The sequence below is a fragment of the Carassius auratus genome, chromosome 31 (genome assembly GCF_003368295.1).
Source record: "Carassius auratus strain Wakin chromosome 31, ASM336829v1, whole genome shotgun sequence".
Taxonomy (NCBI): domain Eukaryota; kingdom Metazoa; phylum Chordata; class Actinopteri; order Cypriniformes; family Cyprinidae; genus Carassius; species Carassius auratus.
Genome location: NC_039273.1, coordinates 7,747,044 through 7,769,933, shown reverse-complemented (window position 1 = coordinate 7,769,933; position 22,890 = coordinate 7,747,044). Strand labels below are relative to the sequence as shown.

The 22,890-nt window shown below is 36.1% G+C and overlaps 1 protein-coding gene across 4 annotated transcripts; it reads right to left on the bottom strand.

Annotated features, from left to right (window-relative positions):
- Window positions 1–1,748: 1,748 nt before the first annotated feature.
- LOC113050390 (protein kinase C delta type-like) lies at window positions 1,749–15,623 on the bottom strand. Of its 4 annotated transcripts, none has more exons than XM_026213315.1 (18): window positions 15,550–15,623; window positions 8,335–8,463; window positions 7,946–8,145; window positions 7,786–7,852; window positions 6,454–6,613; window positions 6,342–6,373; window positions 6,028–6,113; window positions 5,830–5,959; window positions 5,476–5,576; window positions 5,275–5,365; window positions 5,053–5,183; window positions 4,780–4,953; window positions 3,974–4,065; window positions 3,479–3,541; window positions 3,247–3,385; window positions 2,974–3,162; window positions 2,767–2,895; window positions 1,749–2,685 (listed from the first exon to the last, which is right to left on the bottom strand). In XM_026213315.1, the coding sequence occupies exons 2-18, from the start codon at window positions 8,450–8,452 to the stop codon at window positions 2,527–2,529; spliced, it is 2,061 nt and encodes a 686-aa protein (XP_026069100.1). In that variant the 5' UTR covers window positions 8,453–8,463; window positions 15,550–15,623; the 3' UTR covers window positions 1,749–2,526. The 4 variants fall into 4 exon arrangements, with proteins under 4 accessions (XP_026069100.1, XP_026069099.1, XP_026069098.1 ...); XM_026213314.1 differs by lacking the exon at window positions 15,550–15,623 and adding an exon at window positions 14,490–14,726 and having other exon boundaries at window positions 8,335–8,465; XM_026213313.1 differs by lacking the exon at window positions 15,550–15,623 and adding an exon at window positions 14,485–14,725.
- Between the last annotated feature and the right edge of the window lie 7,267 nt (window positions 15,624–22,890).

Genomic DNA, 22,890 nt, shown 5'->3' with positions numbered 1-22,890 from the left:
ACCTTTTCATGATATGCTAATTTTTTTAGATAGGAATTTTGGGTTTTCATGAGCTGTATGCCAAAATCATCAGTATTAAAACAATAAAAGACCTGAAATATTTCAGTTGGTGTGCAATGAATCTAAAATAGTTTAATTTTTATCATTACATTATGGAAAATAATGAACTTTATCACAATATGCTATTTTTTTTCAGAAGGACCTGTATATAGATGCTCTGTTTTCAGTGTAGCTTTAGACTTTTATTCCCATGTATACATGAATGCACAGGCTATTTATTTAGACTTTTTGTTTGTGTAATTACTCCAAGATTTACAACCAGATTAATTAACTGTACTAATAGCACATACACAACAAAAATACATGAAATTACTACATAATATTCAATATGTGTATGCATACTATTTTGAATTACTGAGACGTTTGATTGTTTGAACAACATTACTGTAGAGGGCGCTACGGCACAACTAAAATCATCACCCCTGGACTGGATATTGACTAGTTTTCTGAGAAAAAAAAATACAATTATATCAGTTTTAATTAATATTAGACGTATAATTAAATGAACACTGTTATAATAAATATGAGGAAAGACACTTATCAAGGTACAAAGAAACCCATTTCCAGATCACTAATTAAATAAGCAAATGTGTGACATTGACTGTGAACCTCTGTCCAAAAGGTCAGAAATCATTTTTTCAGTTAATCTTTTTAGTAAAATTATTATACTGACATACAGGTGCTGGTCGTATAGTTAGAACATCATCAAAATGTTGATTTATTTCACTAATTCCATTCAAAAAGTGTAACTTGTATATTATATTAATTCATTACACAGAGACTGATATATTTCAAATGTTTATTTCTTTTAATTTTGATGTTTATAACTGACAACTAAAGAAAATCCCAAATTCAGTATCTCAGAAAATTATAATATTGTGAAAAGGTTCAATATTTAAGACACCTGGTGCCACACTCTAATCAGCTAATTAACTCAAACACCTGCAAAGCCTTTAAATGGTCTCTCAGTCTCAGTCAAAAAGGTCATTGCAAAATAGACTGGCTGTTTACAGAGCTCTGTGTCCAAGCACATTAATAGAGTGGCGAAGGGAAGGAAAAGATGTGGTAGAAAAAAAGTGTACAAGCAATAGGGATAAACTCTCATGACCTTAACACCATAGAAAATCTATGAGGTATTGTGAAAAGGAAGATGCGATATACCAGACCTAACAAAGCAGAAGAGCTGAAGGCAACTATCAGAGCATCCTGGGCTCTCATAACACCTGAGCAGTGCCACAGACGGATCGACTCCATGCCACGCCGCATTGCTGCAGTAATTCAGGCAAAAGGAGCCACAACTAAGTATTGAATGCTGTGCTCATACTTTTCATTTTTATACTTTTTAGTTGGCCAAGATTTCTAAAAATCCTTTCTTTGTATTGGTCTTAAGTTATATTCTAATTTTCTGAGATATTGAATTTGGGATTTTCTTTAATTGTCTGTTATAATCATCAAAATTAAAAGAAATCAACATTTGAAATATCAGTCTGTGTGTAATGAATTAATATAATATACAAGTTTCACTTTTTGAATGGAATTAGTGAATTAAATCAACTTTTTGATGATATTCTAATTATAGGACCAGCACTTGTAGGATTTCCCTCTTAGGTGTATAAATAATACAACAAACCTAAGGCCAGTGACTTTCTTAAAACAAAATCTGACAGTAAAAATAAATCTTAGTCCAAGTCATTTTTTTTCACCATCAAAATGTTTATTGGACCATGTGAAGTTTCTAATTTTAAATCAGAGTCATGTACAGCATTTAATCATGTGGTCTCTTAAGTACATTTTATAAAAACACCTTATAATGCAACAACATACACACTAAAAAAACTGATGACTCTCTGAGCTTAAGATAGCTATGTTTATGTACCAGATATACAAATTGTTTTCAAACTACTTAAGATACAATATATACACACAACACTCACAAAGCACACATTCAACACAAATTCAGGTCAATCCCTTGTTCAAACATAATTACCCACATCACAGCAGAAATGCACAACATAATCTATGACTGTAGCATGCACATATTGATTTAAACAACACTTGTATATAATATCTGACCTAATTTGTTTTTGTACACTTTTTTTTAAATTGCTCTTTCCCCAAACAGAGCTAACAGCACACTCCCTGCATTCAACTGTCAAGTTTGTACAAGCCCAGCAAAATTATTTTTAGACATCCTAACTTTGAGAGGACAAGTTAAAAATTGCATTGAGATCGGGGCACCCTAAAATGCAACAAGACTGCAATCTCACTGATGCACCATGAGAAGGCTCAAAATATATGTTGGGTTACAAAGGGCCTATCGTGTCATAGAAGGTTATAGTTCAGTCATTTTAAAGGAAGAGTTGGGAGAGTGCTCACGATTGGTTTGGTTGGAGCAATGAACTGGCTCAATACTACATTCTCATGCACATAATAGAGCTTTTTCCTTTGGACTACAATGGAAATGTGTCACTTTTGTAGAAATTTCTCCATTTTTGGGTTAATGAACGAGAACCCAGCAAAAGCGTTTTGGTCCATGGAATCGATCAGACCTTTCTCACAGTGTGAGAGACGGGGTTTCTCACTCAAAAACTCCCGGTCAAAGTTACTGCAGTCATTTGGAGCTTTCTGCAATTAAATAAAAAATTTTTAATAATGTGGAAACAAAGACAAAAAAGAAGAGAATTGGATATGAGAGGGAAAACATACCACTTTTGGTTTGAAGGGGGGCTCAACTTCTCTCCTTTCTAAAGCAGACCAGTTGACAGTCTTGAAGAATAGGTGGCCTCGTATATTACCCACAATCCCTAAACGGCGTGATGGGTCACGCTCAAACAGCTGTGTACAGATGTAATGTGTTATTGCAGACATTTAAATGTGTGTAATGTTTGTAAATGTGTATTTGGGCATGTGTACCTTTTCAAGCATGTCTCTCGTATCCACTGTCATCCAGCGGGGATAATGAGGTGTGTCCATTCGGATTGATTCAAACAGCTCGTCCTCATCATCACCATGGAAAGGAGACTGACCAATCAGCATTTCATACACCAACACGCCAAATGACCACCAGTCTACTGAGAAGGAGTACTGCTGACCCAACAGAATCTGATTTCCCACACACAAACACATCGGGTCAATACCAGGACATTACGGCCTGAGAGTGAACCAACATCAAAGTGGGTTTCATACCTCAGGAGCGATATAATCTGGAGTTCCACAGAAGGTTGTGGCCCGATTGTCCCCAAACACATTCTCCTTACACATTCCAAAATCAGCTATTTTTATGTGGCCTTCTCCATCTAACATCACATTATCCAGCTTGATATCCCTGGCAAAAAAAAGGGAGAGAGCAATAGTTAAAATTATCCAGAAAGCCTTTCTATGAATTCTGAGTGGAGTATTTACTAAAACAGTTGTGTACCTATAAATGATGCCTTTGGAATGAAGAAACTGCAGGCCACACACTATTTCGGCTGCATAGAACCTGGCAGAAGAATTCCATTCAGAACAATTACTTTGGTGCCATTTATAATGCCCATTAAAGCGATAGCTCACCTAAAAATGAAAAATCTGTCATCATTTACTCACCCTCATGTCGTTCCAAACCTGCATGAGTTGCTTTCTTATGATGAAGATAAAAGAATATATTTTAAAAATAGCTGGTAATTAAACAGTTGGTGGTTCCCGCTGACTTCCATAGTAGGAAAATAAATACTATGGAAGTCAATGGGAACCACCAACTGTTTCATTACCAGCAATCAAAATTAAGAAAGCAACTCATACAGGCTTGGAACGACATGAGGGTGAGTAAATGATGACAGAATTTTCATTTTTGGTTGAACTTTGCCTTTAAATCAAGGGTTTAACTATATTTTTCTATTACTGAAACTATTTTATTTGCATATGGATGACATACGTGGCTCTGTACAGATCAAAACGCCCCTTTTCCTGTATGTGAAACATCAAGTCTCCTCCATTCAGATACTCCATCACAAAGAATAAGTGCTCCTGTTAAAGATAAACAAATTAAATTTGATTTGTAACTATAACAAATAATGACATTCTCCATTAATATATTGTTTGGCACTGTTGCTAAGATTTAGAAACCTGTGGGGGGAGTGAATAAATAGCACTCTTTTCCACCCTCAACACCACGACCGAAGTGGGACCCTTGAGCAAAGCACAAAACCCCAAATGCTTTCTGTACACAGCATCAATATGGCTGCCTACTGCTCTGGATGTGCGTGTCCACTACTGTGTGTGTGCACACATGGATGAGTTAAATGCAGAGCACAAATTCCGAGAATGTGTCACCATACTTGGCCACACGTCACTTCACATGAGTCAGGAATTGAATTCAGGTCACCTACATACATCATGAGCAAAGACCACTGAGCCACTCTGATACTTTCTTGGAAAATCTAATATTAATGTTCTGTCCTATTTTACTGAGCTAAGATCAAGATGTAGTCAAGTTTAGCTTTGAAACTACATCCATTCTGTCTTAAGAATAATAAAAAAAAATTTGATCTGTGCCATATAAAAGGTCCTTACTAGAATGTGAATGTTTGAAGTAGAAAATTTGAATTTTATTGAGAAAAATAATTTACGTTTTAAAATGCCCCAGCGATAATTTAATAAATGTGACTGGCACAACTGCATACATACAAAGTTGTGTGTTACTATTTTCTGGCTGTTTTTTTGAGTAAATGTCTGGTGTACCTTGGTCTGAAAAGTGGAGTATGTGTGTGTAAGAAATGGATTTTCCCAGGCGAGAGCCAGCACTCGTTTTTCTACCATGGTGCACTCCACATCATCATCCATCAACACCACATCTTTCTTCAGTGCCTTCACAGCAAACCATTCACCAGTGCCCCTTAGTTCAGCCAACAGCACCTGACAACAGGAAGATGATGAACGTGTGTTAGTGTGTGTGACCCTGAGCACAAGTGTATATGAATATGTGTTTGAGGGGAGAGAGAAGTTGTTTGTTACTTTGCCAAAGCTTCCCTTGCCCAGGACTTTATGGAAAACGAAATGCTCAGTAGTGATACGTGTTTGGTGAGTGATTCGAGAGGGGGGACGAGGACTCGAACCCTCCCACAGACGACCATAAGGAGCCCCATCTACAATAAAAAAAAATAGTTTTTTTAAATTGAGGTCAAATCAGAATCTTATTTTTAATTCTCACAATTAGTTACCACCAATCATACTTACTTTTATCATCAGGACTTTTATTAAAATCCTGGTAAACACCAAGATCCTGGGGGTTGCTCTGCGAGTTGCTTTCAGGTCGCTTGGTGGATTTCTGTGACAACAAAAACACACCACTTAAAAACATAACAGCATTAATATGTTGAAACAGTATGTTAAGTGCCTCGTAACTTTGTGCAACCTTGTGCAAACATTAATATTTACACTTGAGACTTGGGTAAGAGCCTCCGCCAGTAGTTTCTGGTTGATGCCACACAGGTTTGCAACTTTGGTTTGGCACTTATGATGGACATTCATGGAGCAGTCTGAAAGAGAAGAGGTGATTGCAAACATATAATCAGGGTCCAACATTAAGACTAGCATCAAATAACAAAAGTGCCTTTTTTCCAAGAAATTACAACTAGCTCATTTATAAAGTTACTGACTAGTGGGCTGGTCATTTTAAGTATTTCTAATTATTAAAATGCCTGAAACCTCAATATAAACGAATGATGGCTAGCAGTTAATTTCGGGCCTTTTCAATACATACACATCCTCCTCCACACATAGTATACGCACCCTCACATTTGAGGCCCTGTTTGACAAGACCCCACAGCAGACTTCCACAATGGTCACAAAAGGTGGGGCTCATGTAGTTGTAGGTCTTAAAGCGATGTGGCATGTCAATCTTAAAACGTTCCTTCTGAAACTGTAGGCACACAAAAACTTTAAATAACCATTGCACAATAAAATAAAATAATACAATACAAAACATACCATAGTTTCTCTACTGTTGGTTGCAGTGCCCGTGCACCTTCCAATAATTTTATCAATACACTTCTTGTGGATAACTGCATTGCATTCTGGTGGAGAAAAAAATACATTTAAGGGGGGTTCAGGCATTGGGACAGGATGTGCTTTCATAGTGTTGCTATATTCTGAATAAAACATTCAAAAGCTTCATACAAGTTAAACACTGAACAATGGGAAGCAATCTATTCACGTATTCTCTCATTTAGGGCACATTCCTACTAAAACAAACTGCAGATATAAGTGGAGAAGTATTTAGGATAACATCAAAATATACTTACGTCTACACTTGTAACCTTGCTTGTTAAGACCCCTGGGCAACAAAAGACAAAATTGTAAGTACGCCTGAGTTACGAAGTACTTAAATCTTACAACTGAACAATCAGGACTGACCAAACAAATTCTCTGCAGACAGAGCAGAAGGTAGGCTGTCTGAAGAAGGTGGCAATGAACTCATGGTTTTTGATTACGTGAATCTTCGCCTGTTTGATTGCTCCACGACGGCGATTGAGAGTTGGTGCCTCCTCTTCCAACACTACTGACTTACGAAAGTCTGAAAGATGAAGGGAAAAAAAATTCAACAGGAGAGAAGAATCAAGTTCATAACAGGAAACCTTTTGACAATAATTTAATGAAATCTTTATGTCCTGAAAACAATTTAATTAATAATACTTTTACATACATATATTAAATATTATGCATTTATTCATTTCCTGATACATTTTTTGACCAAATTTTTACCAATCCACTGTATTACATTTTGTCTAGCTGTTATGAACAAGCATCTCATGTAAATGTCCCCTAAGAAACACACCTGACTGTGCTCAAGAGTATCCACAACCAGCCTTAATGTACTGTAAAGGGTTTCTTTAAAACTGATTAACCGACTAGTTGATTGATTGATTAATTACACTACCGTTAAAATTTTTGGGGCCAGTAAGATTTTTTTTAAAGGAATTATTTTATTCAGCAAGTATGCAATAAATCAAACGTGTAAGTAAAGACTTTAACATTGTAAAAAATATTTGAATATCAAATAAATGCGGTTCTTTTAAGAATCCTAAAAAAATATATTTCTGTAAAAATATTAAGCAGCTCAACGGTTTACAAATGTGAAAGTAATACAAAATTTTGCTTTAGAAACTAATCAGCATATCAGAATGATTTCTCAAGGACCACAACTTTTGAATGTTAATCTAATTTTACACATTTTGCAAATCTGCAGTTGAACATTTTGTATTCTGAAAACACTGAAACGGAAGAGAAGAGACAGACAGAATGTTTGACAGTGTAATGCAGGGACAAGCTGTTCTAACATGTTCAGCGGAGACATTCCTGAGCACAGAACTTTAAAGTGAGTCCAAATGAATTCACACATGCCCATACATATGATCAGATAAGAATGACCCCTCCCACTGCTAATGATAACAGGTTAGAATCAAACAGGGGTTGCAGTGTCTATTGAGAAGGAGCTCAAGGGTAGCACTGAGGTTAAAAAAACACATTAACTTAGGGTGGATGTACTAAACTGGTTGAGCATAATATGAATATCTGTATTTAAATCTACCATGTTTTTATTGAAATGACATTTTTATGAGAGTCCCAATCCAGTCTCAAGTTAATGAGACTTTTAGCTCAGTTTTGGAAAAACCCTTTCTGTGAACATTAAATCGCTGTACAGTAAGAGAGAAAGAGTGTTTAAGTGAGAGTATGATCGAGTCTTACCTGTATTTGAATCTTCCAAAAAGAACTGTACAGACATCATAACCTTCCCTGAAGGCTGCAAATCAACCTGAAAATGAAGCAAGACTATAATATTACCTGTAAAAGTGCAAACACTGACATATAAATACAAATGTATACACATAACCATGTCATCACAAACCCAAAACTCTGCACGTCCATTTGCCTTCTTGCATCTTTCTGCCAACACAGACACACCCACAGTCACTTCAGCTAAAGGTTCCTCTGCGGTTCTCATGAGTAGGATTTGTATGACACGTCCCTCATAAATATGTGCATCAAATGTGGATCGCCAAGCAGGATACATGGTGGGCTTCTTCTGGATCAATGTTTTTCCTCGTTCTTAAAAAAGGAAAGGTGGACATTTTTGATTTAACTAAGTTAAGTCTTGCCAGCTTTGATACATTAATCAGATAGAAAAATTATATTATAATCAGCACAAGAAGCATGGCAGGCATTCCAAACATAGCCATGTACTTGAAACCTATTACACACACAGACACGCACAACCACATAGACACATTTACTCACCAGTGCTGAGAGCTTCTTTCATTTTGATGGCACAGAATGGCGTCTCAGCCGTTGGCGAGAATGTGCCAAGATCATAGGAATTAAAGGCAATCCTCAGGAAAGGGGCCATGGCAGACATTCAAACACAGCCTAAAAAAAAAGATACAGACAAGCAAAATTCTGATGTTTTGATATGCTGAGTACAGCAGCATCACTGCATACAGCAATACAGAAAAAAACATTAAACTGCTTTATTAACTGCATGTACATGCAGAGGAAATTGTTTAGTCTTGCTGAAATGATCAGAGTGACATGACCAGGGACCTTGAAATAAAAACACTTGAGCTGCAGTTTCTAACACTGGGATTCATCAAAAAGGAATGTAGACTGGCAGGTGCTATGTATCATCACAACTGAACTCTTCTCATTAGTATTACCACTGTTTAGAATTAAAAGAACAATACTTCCTTTTTATTACCTCACATTGAATCGGTGGAGCAAGTTATGTACCAAAGAGACAATTATTTGTTAATGCAGGCGTCAGAACATCAGAAGGTGTTTTAGGAATTAAGTTAAAGTTTTGATTTCTGAAGATTACGGTTATGCAACTTCTAAACGTTCTATATCAAAATCTATTTCCAAAGACTTAGATTCCATATTAAGTGACACATTTAGTGTATGTAAGTTGTCTGTGTGTTAAAGTGTGGTAAACCTAAAAGGTAACTGGTTAAACTACACACTAAAAAAATATATTACCTAAAAAAAAAACATTTCAAATGACAAAAACTATCACAATTTCTAATGAAATTAAGTTCAACCAGCAAACTACACTGAGTTAGAGCAACACTGACTTAATTTGTAATGTATGTATTTTTAAGTTAATTACTCAAAATATTAACGTTTTAATGGATTTGTGGGCCTGAAACCAATTTATATGATCTTTTTTCAATTCAAATCCACAGCGATCATAGCACTTGCTTAATTTTACTTATTTAGCATGTGTATTTAATGAACAAGTAAGAGGTTGTCACTGGCATTACCACAGTGGTTGCTAATAGAGTCAATATAGTGCTTACATTCATGTGGTCTACTCTTCAGCACTATGGAAACCACAAAAACTTCAACATAACTGAAACTCACTAAAAACACATAAAATAATACTTAATTTCAACACTTACTCTCCTTATCCAGTTCTATGCTAAGCATGCTGGGAACTAGACATTTCCAAAGTTAACAAGACAAATTTATTGAGTTACTACAACTACATTTTTGAAGAAATTCAATTTAGAAATTTTAAATTAAATTATGCACAATATTTACTTATCAAAATTTTCAACTGAACAAGGTTTGTAACTGAAAAGCTCTTTAAATACAAACCCAATGACTAAGATTAAATACAAATATATTTCAATGCAAAGGTTCCTTGTTTTAATTCTCATTCATGGCACAGAAGTAAGCAGAAAAAGCGTCCCTAGCCATAGCATTACCCTATGAGTACATCATGTTTATTTCTATTACATTATCATACTTTATAATGGTGGATCAGAACATTTGGAACATGACCCAGATGAGGTTTATAGGTTATGGGGCTGAAATTGATCAGTCCTGTGTAACATCAAGACTCCACCCACTTCTGTTGAAAGACAATGAAATGACTCAGGCTGTGACTGGAACACAGAAGCTTCAGAACAAACTTGTTTGTTGTGTTGCAGTGACTATTTAAATTGTATTACTACGGAGTGTGTAATACTAAGAAAGACAGGGAGATAGATATTTGAACACACCCATACATACACACACAGAAACACACTTCTGCTTTACTTCAATTATGAAGCGCACTTGTCGAAACATGTCTGAAACCATGTCTGAAATGTCCAAACACATTGCAGCATCTCATTCGTAAACCTACATCTCTGCTTGTGTGTGTGTGTGTGTGTGTAGTTCAGGTATACCTTACATTATGGGTACAAAATGTCCCTACAAAGATGGGGACAATATCCAAAATACCCTTGTCCTTGTGGGGACATTTTGTGGTCCCCATGAGGAAACAAGCTAAGAAATCAATACAGAATTAAATTTTTCTCAAAATGTAATGCAGAAAGTGTCTTGTGAGGGGTAGGTTTAGGGTAAGGGGATAGAAAAAAAGAGTTTGTACAATATAGAAACCATTATCCCAATGTCCACATAAAACATGGAAGCCCAAAATGTGTATGTGTGTGTGTGTGTGTAAGAGCTAGCAAATCAGTTGTGTTGTGGAGGTTTGTGTCAATAACATAAGCTTGCAGCAGAGTACAAATCGAATTCAAAAACAATCCATGTCACATCAGTCAGAGTCTCTCTGGATGATCACACATGTATAATTAATCCTGTTCAACCAAATTCAGCAAAAAAAAAAGTCAAGAAGAGCCTGTGGACCGGTGTTAGTTTAAGCACGAAAATAAGAGCGATAGAGAGAAGGAGAGAGATTGCAAGGGTGTTGGGTAGGCAGGTGTGATTAATAGGCTCCATGTGCTTTCTTGAGCATAATAAGTTAAAATGAGTGTTAAGAGAATGTTTGTACTCATTAGCCATGATAAAAGCTGACACACAATTACAAGGGTGTAGGAAGTGTGTGTCTGTGTGTGCATGGCCTTGTTAGGTAAGCATCACTAGTGCTATTGCACATACTTCGGATTAGTGGTTTGTTTTATATAGGAATAGGCCACCCAGAAATGAAAATTGTCATTTACTCAACGTCATGTAGTCCCAAACATGAAAGATTTTCTTTTGTTTTGTTTTCCATTGACTTTGTATTTCTTACCGAAACAAACTGGTGTGCAACATTCTTTAAAATATTTTTTCCTATGTTCCGCAGAGGAAAAAAAAGTCATAGAGATTTGTAACTACTTGAGGATGAGTAAATCCAACAAAGTGATGTTGGCACGTGGCACACAAAGTAATTGCTGGCACGCGAGCAATAGGGAAAACTGCATACTGTCGTACATTTTGAGGTAATAACTTCTCATAGTCACACACCCTGTTATGGGTGTGAGAAAGTGTGAGAATTAACTTGCACTAGTCTACGGATGGGTGCGCATCCGCTGCACATACTAGGCACTTCAGATTAAAGCCTCAGCAAAAGCCTCATTAAAGTCTAACAGCGCTTGTCAATGTCAAAATGACTGAGATGGCCAATCAAATCAAAGTAGGCGGGCTTTACTTTTCACAGAAGCAGAGCATGAAGGCCCGTGAGTCGGCCTCACACGCCTGCTGCTGAGAACGTGCTCAGGAGAGTTTTAACAGTTCTAACAGTACAGACATTGTGTGAATCAGAGGTAAAAAAAAACAAAAAAACAAAAAATACGGTTCAGTTTCTTTCACAGACCAATCATTTGGTGCCTTTACACATCAATGTATCATCACAAGGCGCAGGGCTTAATTTGGTTTTGTTTTTGTATGTAAATTAGTCTTATTGTATGTTTTAGCCGTGATTCCCATTCACTTCCATTATAAGACTGAAAGACTGTAATGGTTTGTGTTAAAAATCTTCGTTTGTGTTATAGTAAAGAAACAAATGCCGCTTTTCAACTGTGTGGTACAACTTGGCTTGTATTTCCACTGCCGTTTAGTACCGCTTTAGAGAGGCGGGATTATTTACATGGCGTTATTATTGCACCGCCTCTATTGCCGTATTGCTCTAATACTCCGTATTGCCCCCGTCAATCGCTCGCTGGATCCGATCCTCTGATATCAATGAGAGGAACGTCTGTACTTCCTCAACAGACCACAAAACGGCCATTTTTTGGTTGTTAAAAAAGGTGCTTGTTCAAAACAGTTGTGTTCTATCCTTCGCTGGCTGTGCTGATTTTAAATCTAGGGGTTCTGTTGTGTTTGTGTCTCAGTTTACACGTCATGTTTTGGTAACAGTAAGGTTCACCGGGAACCTCAGCCGAGGTGGTACTAATAAAGAAACCCCCCAAAAGTGAACCAGTGGAAAACCCCCCACAAGTGAACCATACCGAACTGTTCCGTACCATGCCATGCAGTGGAAAAGCCCCAAGTGTCACCTACATCTTGGATGACCTGGGGGTACTCTATGTTTTTAGGTGAACTATCCCTTTAAAGAGACTAAAGAGCGAGGTAAGATTAAACTGCAAATAATTTAATATTAGTCAATTAGTAACGATATGTTTTACGACAGAAATTTAAATGACCAACCACTATATCGATTAATGCAAACAACTTTTTTTCTTAAATGTGGCCATTTTGAGAGCGAGAGAGAGGTGTGTAAATTGTTTGCATCCGTTTGCAAACTATGAAAAGGAGTTTAGTTACTAAAACAGCAGTTTTACCCCCCAACCCCCCCCCCCTTGCTGAGAAATATAATGTAGCGATTCAGTATAGATTAAAAAGTTGTGGTGGATTTGGTCACATGGCAATGCTGACATAAAGTTCATGAGCTTATCAGATATCTGTGTGCGAGTGGTGTCTGTGTATGTGTGTTTGCGTGCATGCATCAATTAAAGCTGCGCATTAATATAGAATGGTGATCAAACTGAATGGTTTAAATGCATTGGCCCTGTCACACACACAAACAGTGGTGTTCAGGATGGTCACACTATATATATCTGTTATTCAAGAAACTTTCGAAAGGTTTAAAAAAAATTATGAAAAAATCCTCAGCAACTACTTGCAAGAAAATCAGATAGGCCTATTGCTTTTTTCTCATATCATTTAAAAATGTGTATTTACTGAATAAATACAGAATGCACTAAAAAGGGGAGAGGGGTGGGGTTGGATGTTGGCACAGTGGTTAACCAGAAAAATTGCACGTCATGCCGAAAAAGGTTGCAGACCCCTGGTGTAACTGATCTTGCACTGTTAGTGCAACAGAAATCTCAAATGGTTCAACTTAAGGACATTGAGGTGTGTTACATATTTGGATTTGCATATTAGGAATTTAAATCATAAATACTTCAGAGTGTCTTAATTTGACCTGTAATCAACCACCTAGAAACCACTCAGAACACCCTAGCAATGATCAGTTAGTCCTTAGCGACTGCATTACTGAAATTTTAAAGCTTTAAAGTGCATGAAATACACAACGATTGCACAACAATTCTGGGGTCTTTCAGTTCGGTGAGTTAACAGTTAGCCTAACACTGATGTCAAAAGGAGCAGAAGGTTTCATCACTCATGTCCAGAGTCATACACTCAACATCTAATGTAAAGGACAGGAAGGAACTATCGACACCCTTGAAAAGAATGAAAGAGTAGAGTATGGTGTAAACGGTTCGACCACAGCAGGATGTGTGTCTCCACTGCAGAGAGTTATCACGTCAGTCACATGCTAGTGTAGTGATGGATATTTAATATTGAAGGAAATTAACTGAAATCTGTCTAGAAACCGCCGACAACAACTAAAGCAGCACATAATTACTGTAAAAATGTAACAACCATTTCCACCATGCCCCAATACACACACACACACACACAAACACTTAGTCATCTCAAATAGAACAGCGCTACATCTGTTTTGTGTATTAGATCAATAATTATTGATATATTTCAGAGGACCATGTCCTCGATATTTTAGACAACCTAAATGTCACAAACTATTGTTACTTCTGGACTATGAACAACATTTTAAAATTCATCAATAATGTTTTTTTGTTACAGTTCTGTGTAACAAATTACCTAGACTTTGCACTTCACAGGCGCGTGCAGCAATTTTTTAGTAGCACCAGCTGACTGCGAACTCGTCTGTAATGTATCAAGTTCTATCTAGGTAGGTCACTAGGTCTTGAGACGTAATCTCTGTTCCCTTTTCAATTACGGAGAAGTGTTGTCTAGTAAGACAAAGTGTGAAAGCACCGATTCTCTCAAGGTCCATTAGACAGCAGCGTACACAAGAGTGCGGTGTGAAACTGCGCCCTTTTTTTTTTTTTTTTTTGAAAACAGAAAGTCATATAAAACATCGAGGAGGAGAAGGACTGAAGTCTTAAGTAGCCTATCCAAAAACACAGACTGCCTCCACTTCGCTCGAATCCGTTCAGCGCATCAGTCGGAAAAAAAGAAAAAAACAGCAACAGAGAATAAGTGAAACACTCCGCAACATTACCAAAGTTCGGTCACGACCAAGCAACATTACAAAATAAACAACTAAAACACAAATAGGGGCTGCTAACTTACCTCTCCTCCGGAAGAAGCAGACTCTTCTCTGAGACGCCTGCTTGCTTTAGTGATTGAACTGTTTGAGGAAGTACAAATCGCTCGTAGAGTTCTAAGTAGGGCGGAGTGACGTCGCACAGGTGCTCTCTTTCTTCGCGCGATCCCTCTTCTGTCTTGGGCGTGCGCTCAGATGACACTTTATTAAGCCATTGCGCATTGCGCTGAACAGAGAGCACAGGTGGGTTTGTAGAGTCCGTCCAGTGTGTATGTGAGTGACCTCTTTGCGAAGGTTTCAGTATACTTCTAGAGTCTACACTATTGAGAGCCAACTTATGGCAAGCAATTTAAACATAGCCTATATTCCTATAACAAATGCCGATGTTTAGAGGTCAGGCTCTGCCGATGGCCGCTATGTGCTGCCGATTTTTAGGGCCGACATCTTGAATCTTGAATCTGTCAATCATTTACATAACAGTTTTACAGCGTTTATCAAGGCAGAGTTTTTCAAGTTTGTTGGAACATAAATGTAAACTTAAATATACATTTAAATAAACAAATTATTGAACATTAATTTTAACGACGATCAATCATGGAAATGAAAATTGACATCCCTAAATGCAAATAAGTTGGATGGAAACCCGGCTATTTTCTGCATCAAACCATGCTTCCGAACAAATTTCATACACTGTTTTGGGCTGCTCCAGGACAGTTCTGTGTCTCAGAGCATGGTGCAGTCTGAGCGGGGCAGAGTAACGTAGCCCTCAATCACGCTGTGTAGTGTTTGTGAGAGCTGCCACCTTCTCCACGCACAGTGAAATTCTCTGACTCCAATACAGGAAAAATAAAACAGAACTTATAACATTGGGTCTAATATGTTAGCAAGAAGGCTGCTGATAGTTTATGACTACACTCCTTAAAGTTAAAGTTAACTGAATCTTTAACTAGTTGTAGCATTATGCCAGTTCCCGACGGTTCTATGCTATTTGTTTTTTCTTTCACAAAGTGAAGCAACAGGTCATATTTTACTAGTAATATATAGTAAATATATGTCCATATGACTTTGAAATATCAGAATTTAAGCCTTACCTGTTGTTGAATCTTCCAAAACAAAAGTTTTGGATTGGGGTCCTTCACATATGGCAGCAGCATTTTCTACCATACCAATAACACAGGGCTGTCCACGGACGTGCCTGACTTTAAATCGGCGCTACTAAACACGGAAATCGGCCGATGCCTATATACAAACAAAAGAGACAAATATCGGTCCAATATATCTGCCCTTGATATATGTAATAAAGAAGTACTTGTGACTAATTGGCTACAAGTCACTACTGAAAATATGCTGTCAGAATTGACCTATCGGTAAGCCCTGCCCCCCTTAGTTACTGTTGCGAACTCAGAAACGCAAATGGAGTTGCTAACTGTCTTACAATGATAGCTGCCAGTGTGAAAACCTTGTCCCTATATATATATATTTTTTTTTTTGATAGATTTTTGACACAGCAGGACCACCATTCAAGTGGGATTTAAACATACCATGGAGGGATATATAAGAGATTTTAAAATAAATATTGTGGGTATTTATTGGAAGTGAGGGTTTACAGATCACAGTGCAAATGGGAGAAGCCCAACATTGTTCATGTATCGCAGCAGGGTATGGTTAAATTAATTAACATTTAACCAGTTTAATATGAAGAGACAGTGAAACTGTACACTGTAAAAGATGTGAGAACAGTGCACTATTTAGGTTTTAGACTCACTAACTTTAATGATAGCTAGTTTCAGCCAGAGATACTTTGCTAAAGCACAAGTTGACATTAACATTCTGCATGAGAAGATAAAAACTCCAACTTAATGCGAGTATGACAACCAGAAAACTACTGTAATGTTTTTGTCTGTATTGGGATTGGGGGTGAATGCTTTGGGACATTTTGCTCTGTTTTGTTTGGGTTTAGGAAATAGAATAAAATAAATTCCATTGCCTATCCTCTCAGGATCGCTGGAATCACTGTTACAAGTACCTCAGGCACATAGTTTTTTAATTTTTGAAGCGCAAACCCCACAAAATGATGCAAGCTTCAGATCTTGAACGTGACGCCGAAACCTACAGATGTCTGAGACAAGTTCTGCTCCCCATGCAACTGATACTCGAATGCCACTGGCTCATCAAGGGGAGTGGCTTACCAATAGGTCAATTATCATAAAGTGGACATGAGTGGACCCTCAAGTTGTATTAATGAATGGGAAGCTAGATAATTTTATTAACACTTACAGGCCCTAAACTTAAAAGATGGCAGAGGACAGAATTATGTCTGTAGTTTTTTTTTTTAATAGGGGAGAGCAGGGGCAAAAGTACCATTTTTCAGAAAAACTTAATTTTAAAAGATAATGTTGTATACAGAGATATATTTCTGCTGTGGCCAGTAACTCAGAAGTGTGGTCTAACAATACCAGGTGCTATTTTGTAGAAATGTAGAAAGACTTCAGTATAATTTCACTTTGAACATAAGTTGAACATTGTTACTTTCGACCCCATCGGTTGGGACGAAAGTAACACACAGGTGGGTCAAAAGTAACACAACAATATAAGCTAGAATTTTTTCTGTTAGTCTTATTTTTCTTAAGTATACCTGATTGTGATCTTGTTAATAAATTAATGCAAACATATTTTGTCCTTTTATCTTTGCAAAAATATTATTAAATTACATTTTCATATTTTCATTTTAAATTTAAGTTTAAGTTTCATCAGATGTCTTAAAACCTCACTGTATTTTTTTATTGTAAATTTCAATGTATTTTATATAATAATAAGAAAATTCTACAGAATGCACAATATAAAATTTTTATCACATTAGCATAATAAAAAAACTCTAAACAATATAACAGTAGGCCTATTTATGTTTCCATCCAGTTGTTTTATGCATGAATTAAAAATGTGCATTAAAACATCTGGAAACACTGCAAATTCACAGGTGGAGTTGTAAAGGCTAAGATACGGCTAAAACCTAATTATAAATGTGATGTAGCAGCTGCACAGAGAGTGATGTTCCTCCATGTCTAGAAACGCCCTCTCAAAAACATCTGGATAAAACCAGACCTCTGTCTGTCTTTCTGACCCTTACTAAGACATATTCTTTTGGTATAATATGACATTAACATTTGTAAGAAATGATGCAAGACACAGAAATTCACAATATAGCTTGCACTGGAACAAAATAAATACTTTTTGTGACAAGCGGGACAAAAGTAACAACTGTTACTTTCGTCCCGACAGGAACTCCTGACATTTTAACTCGATTTAATTTTATATAAAAAAAATTTGAAAATGAAAAACTTTAGGATGTGTTAAAACACTAAATAACCTGTAGATTGATCATTACTTTGACACATGAAACAAGAAAAACAACACGACAAAAAAAAAAAAATTACTGCTTCAATAATTTACTTTTTGTACTCGAAAACAGTTTTATGGACCTAACTTCGGGAAACAATGAGGAAATCACATGATATTTCTCAGCTCCGTCAAGGATTGCATGCTGAACATGCTGTCATATCTGGGAATGCAAATGCAGAAAGAGGCTCGGAGAAAATCGCTTTGTTACTTTCGTCCCGTGTTACTTTCGCCCCGGTTCTCCCCTACTAGCACTAAACAGTAACTAGTAAAATTTTAAATAAGCATACTGGTAAGACCAGTACCATATTAAGCGATTAATGTTAACACAGCTTGCCACATGTGCCAGCGTTATGTCCTCAGCTGGACACACATGCAACCAGAAACAGTGATTGTGCTGGCTGGTGATTTATATATAGTTTACTCAAGATGCCTTAAGATGAAGAACAGGTCCCATGTCTCTTTTCTATATTGCTTTGATGGAATATTACCTATAAAATATATGCTGAAAGGTCACATAAATGTGGGTATGAAGGATGCAAAATGTGAAAATCAGCATCATTCTGTGTGTGTGCCTATAGTCTTGTCCTGCTTTCCTCCTCTTGGTCCACAGTGCTGTAGAGTGAATGTCCTAGATTTAAGTGTGTGGGTGAGATTTTAAAAAAGCAAAGAAACAACAGTATCTATGTGTGTGTAGATATCTGGTGCAGAATTGGAGGTGGTGAGGGGGCTGATTTGCTTCCCCTTATCTGTGATCAAGCAGATCTACACAGATAAATGGTCTGTTGCTAAATGTAAAATACCTTTTAGTACTAATTAAATTATATTTAATAATTTGTCTTTTTCTTCTTTGTTTATGAAAATAACTTTATAGAAATAGCTCGACTAAGTATACAGATTCATTAGTTTTAGTGAAATTTGTGTCTGACACACTCGTTCACATAAAGATGCACACATACAAACACTCTGTAAACAGCTGTCTGACAGACTGGTAATGCCTTGGTAGAAGCCACATTTCTTCCCCTTTTTACCACAAACCAATGAAAAGAGTATAAGTACTTATAAATTTAAAGTGGAATAAAAAAATTATAAAAGGCACTAAATAAAAGGGAAGTGGAAAAATGAATATTTTTTTTTTTTTTAGAGGTGAGTTTATTCCCTATGTATTAACAGTATTGTAAATCAAGACAGCTAACACCATTTAGAAAATGAGAAATTCCTTATATATATGTATATATGCATATATATGCATATATATATATATATATATATATATATATATAAATGTTTGATGTTAGACTGGGTAATTTGCTCAGATAGATCAAGAAAAGATTAGATAATGTTTTTATCTTGTAGGAAAGTGAGAGATCTTTCCTCCCCCTCTCTTCATCTCTCTGCTGCAATGCAGAGGAACATAAGATACTTAAAAGACTCAAAAATGTCATGACAGTGTCAGTGTGACTGCCACAGAATCACACTCTTACATTTTTTTTCAATCTCTCTATCATCAGTGAAATCTTCTTGGTCTACAAATGTGAGACTAAAACAGGTATTCTGTAATACAGTATGTCTCACCTTTACATACATCTTAACTATGATCAAATCTTTAATTTATTTGTATGATCTAAAAAGATTAAACTGTTTATAATTTAAAATTTATTAATTTATAATTAATTTGTCTATACAAGAGTCATGCAGTAATTAACTGGCTAATGTAGCAAAATAAGTTGACTTTCTTTGGTAGGTCTCAGTGAGAAAGGTGGAGTGGGCTGGCCTACAAGCTGTCCAATTAAAGATGTTTTAATTATCAATAATAATAATAATCTCAAAGCACAGTAAATTATCATTAATTCAGTGAGGTCAACTTTTAAACTTAAAAGCACACATGCACTCAAATTGAAGTGAGTATATAGACAGTCTATTAACAGAAAGGTAGATTCCAATCTTGAACCGCCCTTAATGATTTTCGCTTTAACAAGGAATTTAATTCTTTCTGTTTCATTTTCTTAAAGATGTTTCAATGCCAATTTTTAAATGCAGAGCTGGTTCAACAAGACCTTGAAGTTATGAAATAAAAATGGACTTTATTTTGATTCTTAATTGCATGCAATCCAAAAAAAGTGCTGTCTTTATAATCTTAAAGTAACATACGCCCTCTGAAACTACTTTCCTTTTGGCTTGCAAGCGCCTTCCACTGACTGCATGCCATACAGAAATCACGCCCACTTTTCATTCTTAAGGTATAAAATAAAAATAAAAAATAAAATAAGACTCATTTACATGTTTCTTATTCAATATATTGTTTCTCTTATATATGTTGCAAAAATGTTTTTGTTTTTTTTAATAAGGCATAACATCTCAGGTTATGTAACTTATTCGTCTGAAGCTTGCATCCGAATCATGGCAAGAAACCTAGAGGATGCAGTGTCTCGTTCCCTACTCAGGGAACCATGGTTACATAAGTAAGCTTCATAAAAAAACTAAACAAAACATAATCACTTTTCCATTACGTACAAAACTGAGCTATTTTAATAGCTGTAACGGTAGTATTAGCTTTTTGAAGTATGTCACTATTGTTGAGATTAATACACTGAATCTTGATGTTTGTTTGATGTTTTTTTATATAAATCCTTGAAATTATCTGATTAAAACTCTGTTGGGTCTCAGTCTGTTGAACCATTGAGTTGCTTTAATAAATAATGTGCAACTCATACTCTAGATTACACTCGATGAAATCAGATAATCAGACCGCTACACAATGTTATCTTAATGATCAGCAAGCAACCGGTGTCCTCTAAACACGTTCTCTTGTTGTTTTTGCCATAACAAACATAGCTACAGCAACTAGAGAAAAATGTAGTCTAGTGTCGAATTGCCAACTAAAGCTAACACTGATCACCACTGGTGACATCAAACTAGACCAAACTATTACTTTTAAAAAGACAACAACATCTAAACCTCTGTTAATCTCAATAAGACCTTTTGTAAATGTATGACAGAAATAAAGTCAACCTGGTTTATAAGTTAAGTTGGAAATACTGTTTTTGGAGTTAGTTAATGAAGTTGACAATGGTTGGGTTTTTCAATCAGGGTATCTTCCGTCCATTCCAAATCCGTTTCCAATTAAAAATCAGAAAACGAAAAACTCAAGTGAGAGAACATGAATTCAATAATGAGAAATGGAAAAATGGCTCGTTTATTCGTTATTCCATCTAGGTTAACAAACGGAAAATGAGTTTTTGACTTGATTTCTCATTTTGTCGTTTGGGGTTTAAAAAACGGTTTATGGCTTCAATATTTCATACGCACTTGTGGGCGGAGCTGAAACGCTCCTTTCATCTGATTGGTCGAATCGCTCCGCCTTCAACTCGATCTTACATTCTTTCAGAATAAGAGTCTTATAAGAGTAGTGTCTGAAACCACCGCTCACTGTTAATTAACATAATATTTGAGTCAGATGTTGCTGCGCACATAATTCGTGCTGCTGTGACTTGCAAGTCACGCCTTTAAATTATTTCTAGGTTATAGTATTCTATGAATATTAATACACTGTAAATACAATGCGAACCTGTCTCCTTGCATAAAAGTGAAGTGGAAATAAAAATCAATAATAGACTGAACAGTTCCATGATAATATGTCTGTAACATTTACCACTCTCGTCTTTTAAGTCTAAAGGCATTAATTGGGAAAATTAATTGGGAAAATTAATATAGTTAAATTTATTAAATAAATTTGTAATATTAGTTTTATTCCATACTAAATTGAATGGTTTTTCTTTTAGTCTTCTTTGTTGGCCTTGAGAAAGCCGACATATATTTGAACATTATTATCATTTATTATGAGAGTAATTGACAACGATTAAAATTTTAATGTTTCACCAAATTTCCTTCTCAAAAAATCCTAGTGACTTTCATTATCTGAGCAATGAAGGTCTTACACTAAATGTCCACTAGAGGGGGAGACAGGATTTCTATTTACGTAAAATGGCAAATAAATACATGAATTTCATGTGTACTACCATGAATATGCCATATCTGTGTACACGAATAAACTTCACACTTCAAGCTGTACTTAAAACTTCCCATTTTGGCTTTTTCAACCTACCTCCAAATTTATTTTAAGGTTTATTTTTTATTCACACTGGTTTATGCATTTAATGTTTGTCCATCTAGATCTTTTATTTTTTATGAGCTGTACATTTTAAGATGTACTCGGTGTTGATAAATCACATGCACTGAATGTAAATGCTAATGTCAGGACTCTCAGTCCTCCTCCTAGATGGCCAGTGTCCTGCAAAGTTTAGCTACCCCAAATAAACACACCTAAGCTAAGCAAGGTCTTCAGGATCAGTAGCAATGTCCAAGTAAGTGTGTTGGAACTGAACTCTGCAGAACATGGTTCTCCCGGTTCAGGACTGAGTTTTAAATCTATAAATGAATTTGTACAGTTGGGTGTCTGCATGCAGAGGTGTACTTCAGTAAGTACAATGTAAACTGTAATCTATAAAGACAAATTCTTCAGATAAGCATTTAGGCCACTGCTTTGAGGTTTCCATCCATTGGTCAAAACAGACCTCGCACCCCACCACACTCCTGCTAGCTTTCAACATTAACTGCGGCTGGTGCCAAATAAAAATTATTATGTATCCCTTGTGCATTGTTCAAATTCACTACCCTTTCGTTATGTTTGGGATGAAAACATTCACTCAATTAAACTGCTGTAAGCATTAGATAAAAAAAAAAAAAAAATTCCCCTAATTTATTGTTGGTGGATGTTTTTTTCACTGACTTCCATTATAATTACATTTTTGATTGCAAAGCCATGACACATAATCATGCATTCTTGATTGTTTGTGGTTTTCCCTGTTGGTTTTTTCAGATACATCAAGGTAAGTGCACAAAGGTCTCTCTCACCCTCTCTCTCTCTCTTTCTCTCTCTCTCTCTCTCTCTCAAACACACACACACACACACACTATAATTTGCTGTTAAACTCCATATAACTCCATATACAGGCCAGAAACTAAGCCTTTTTTTT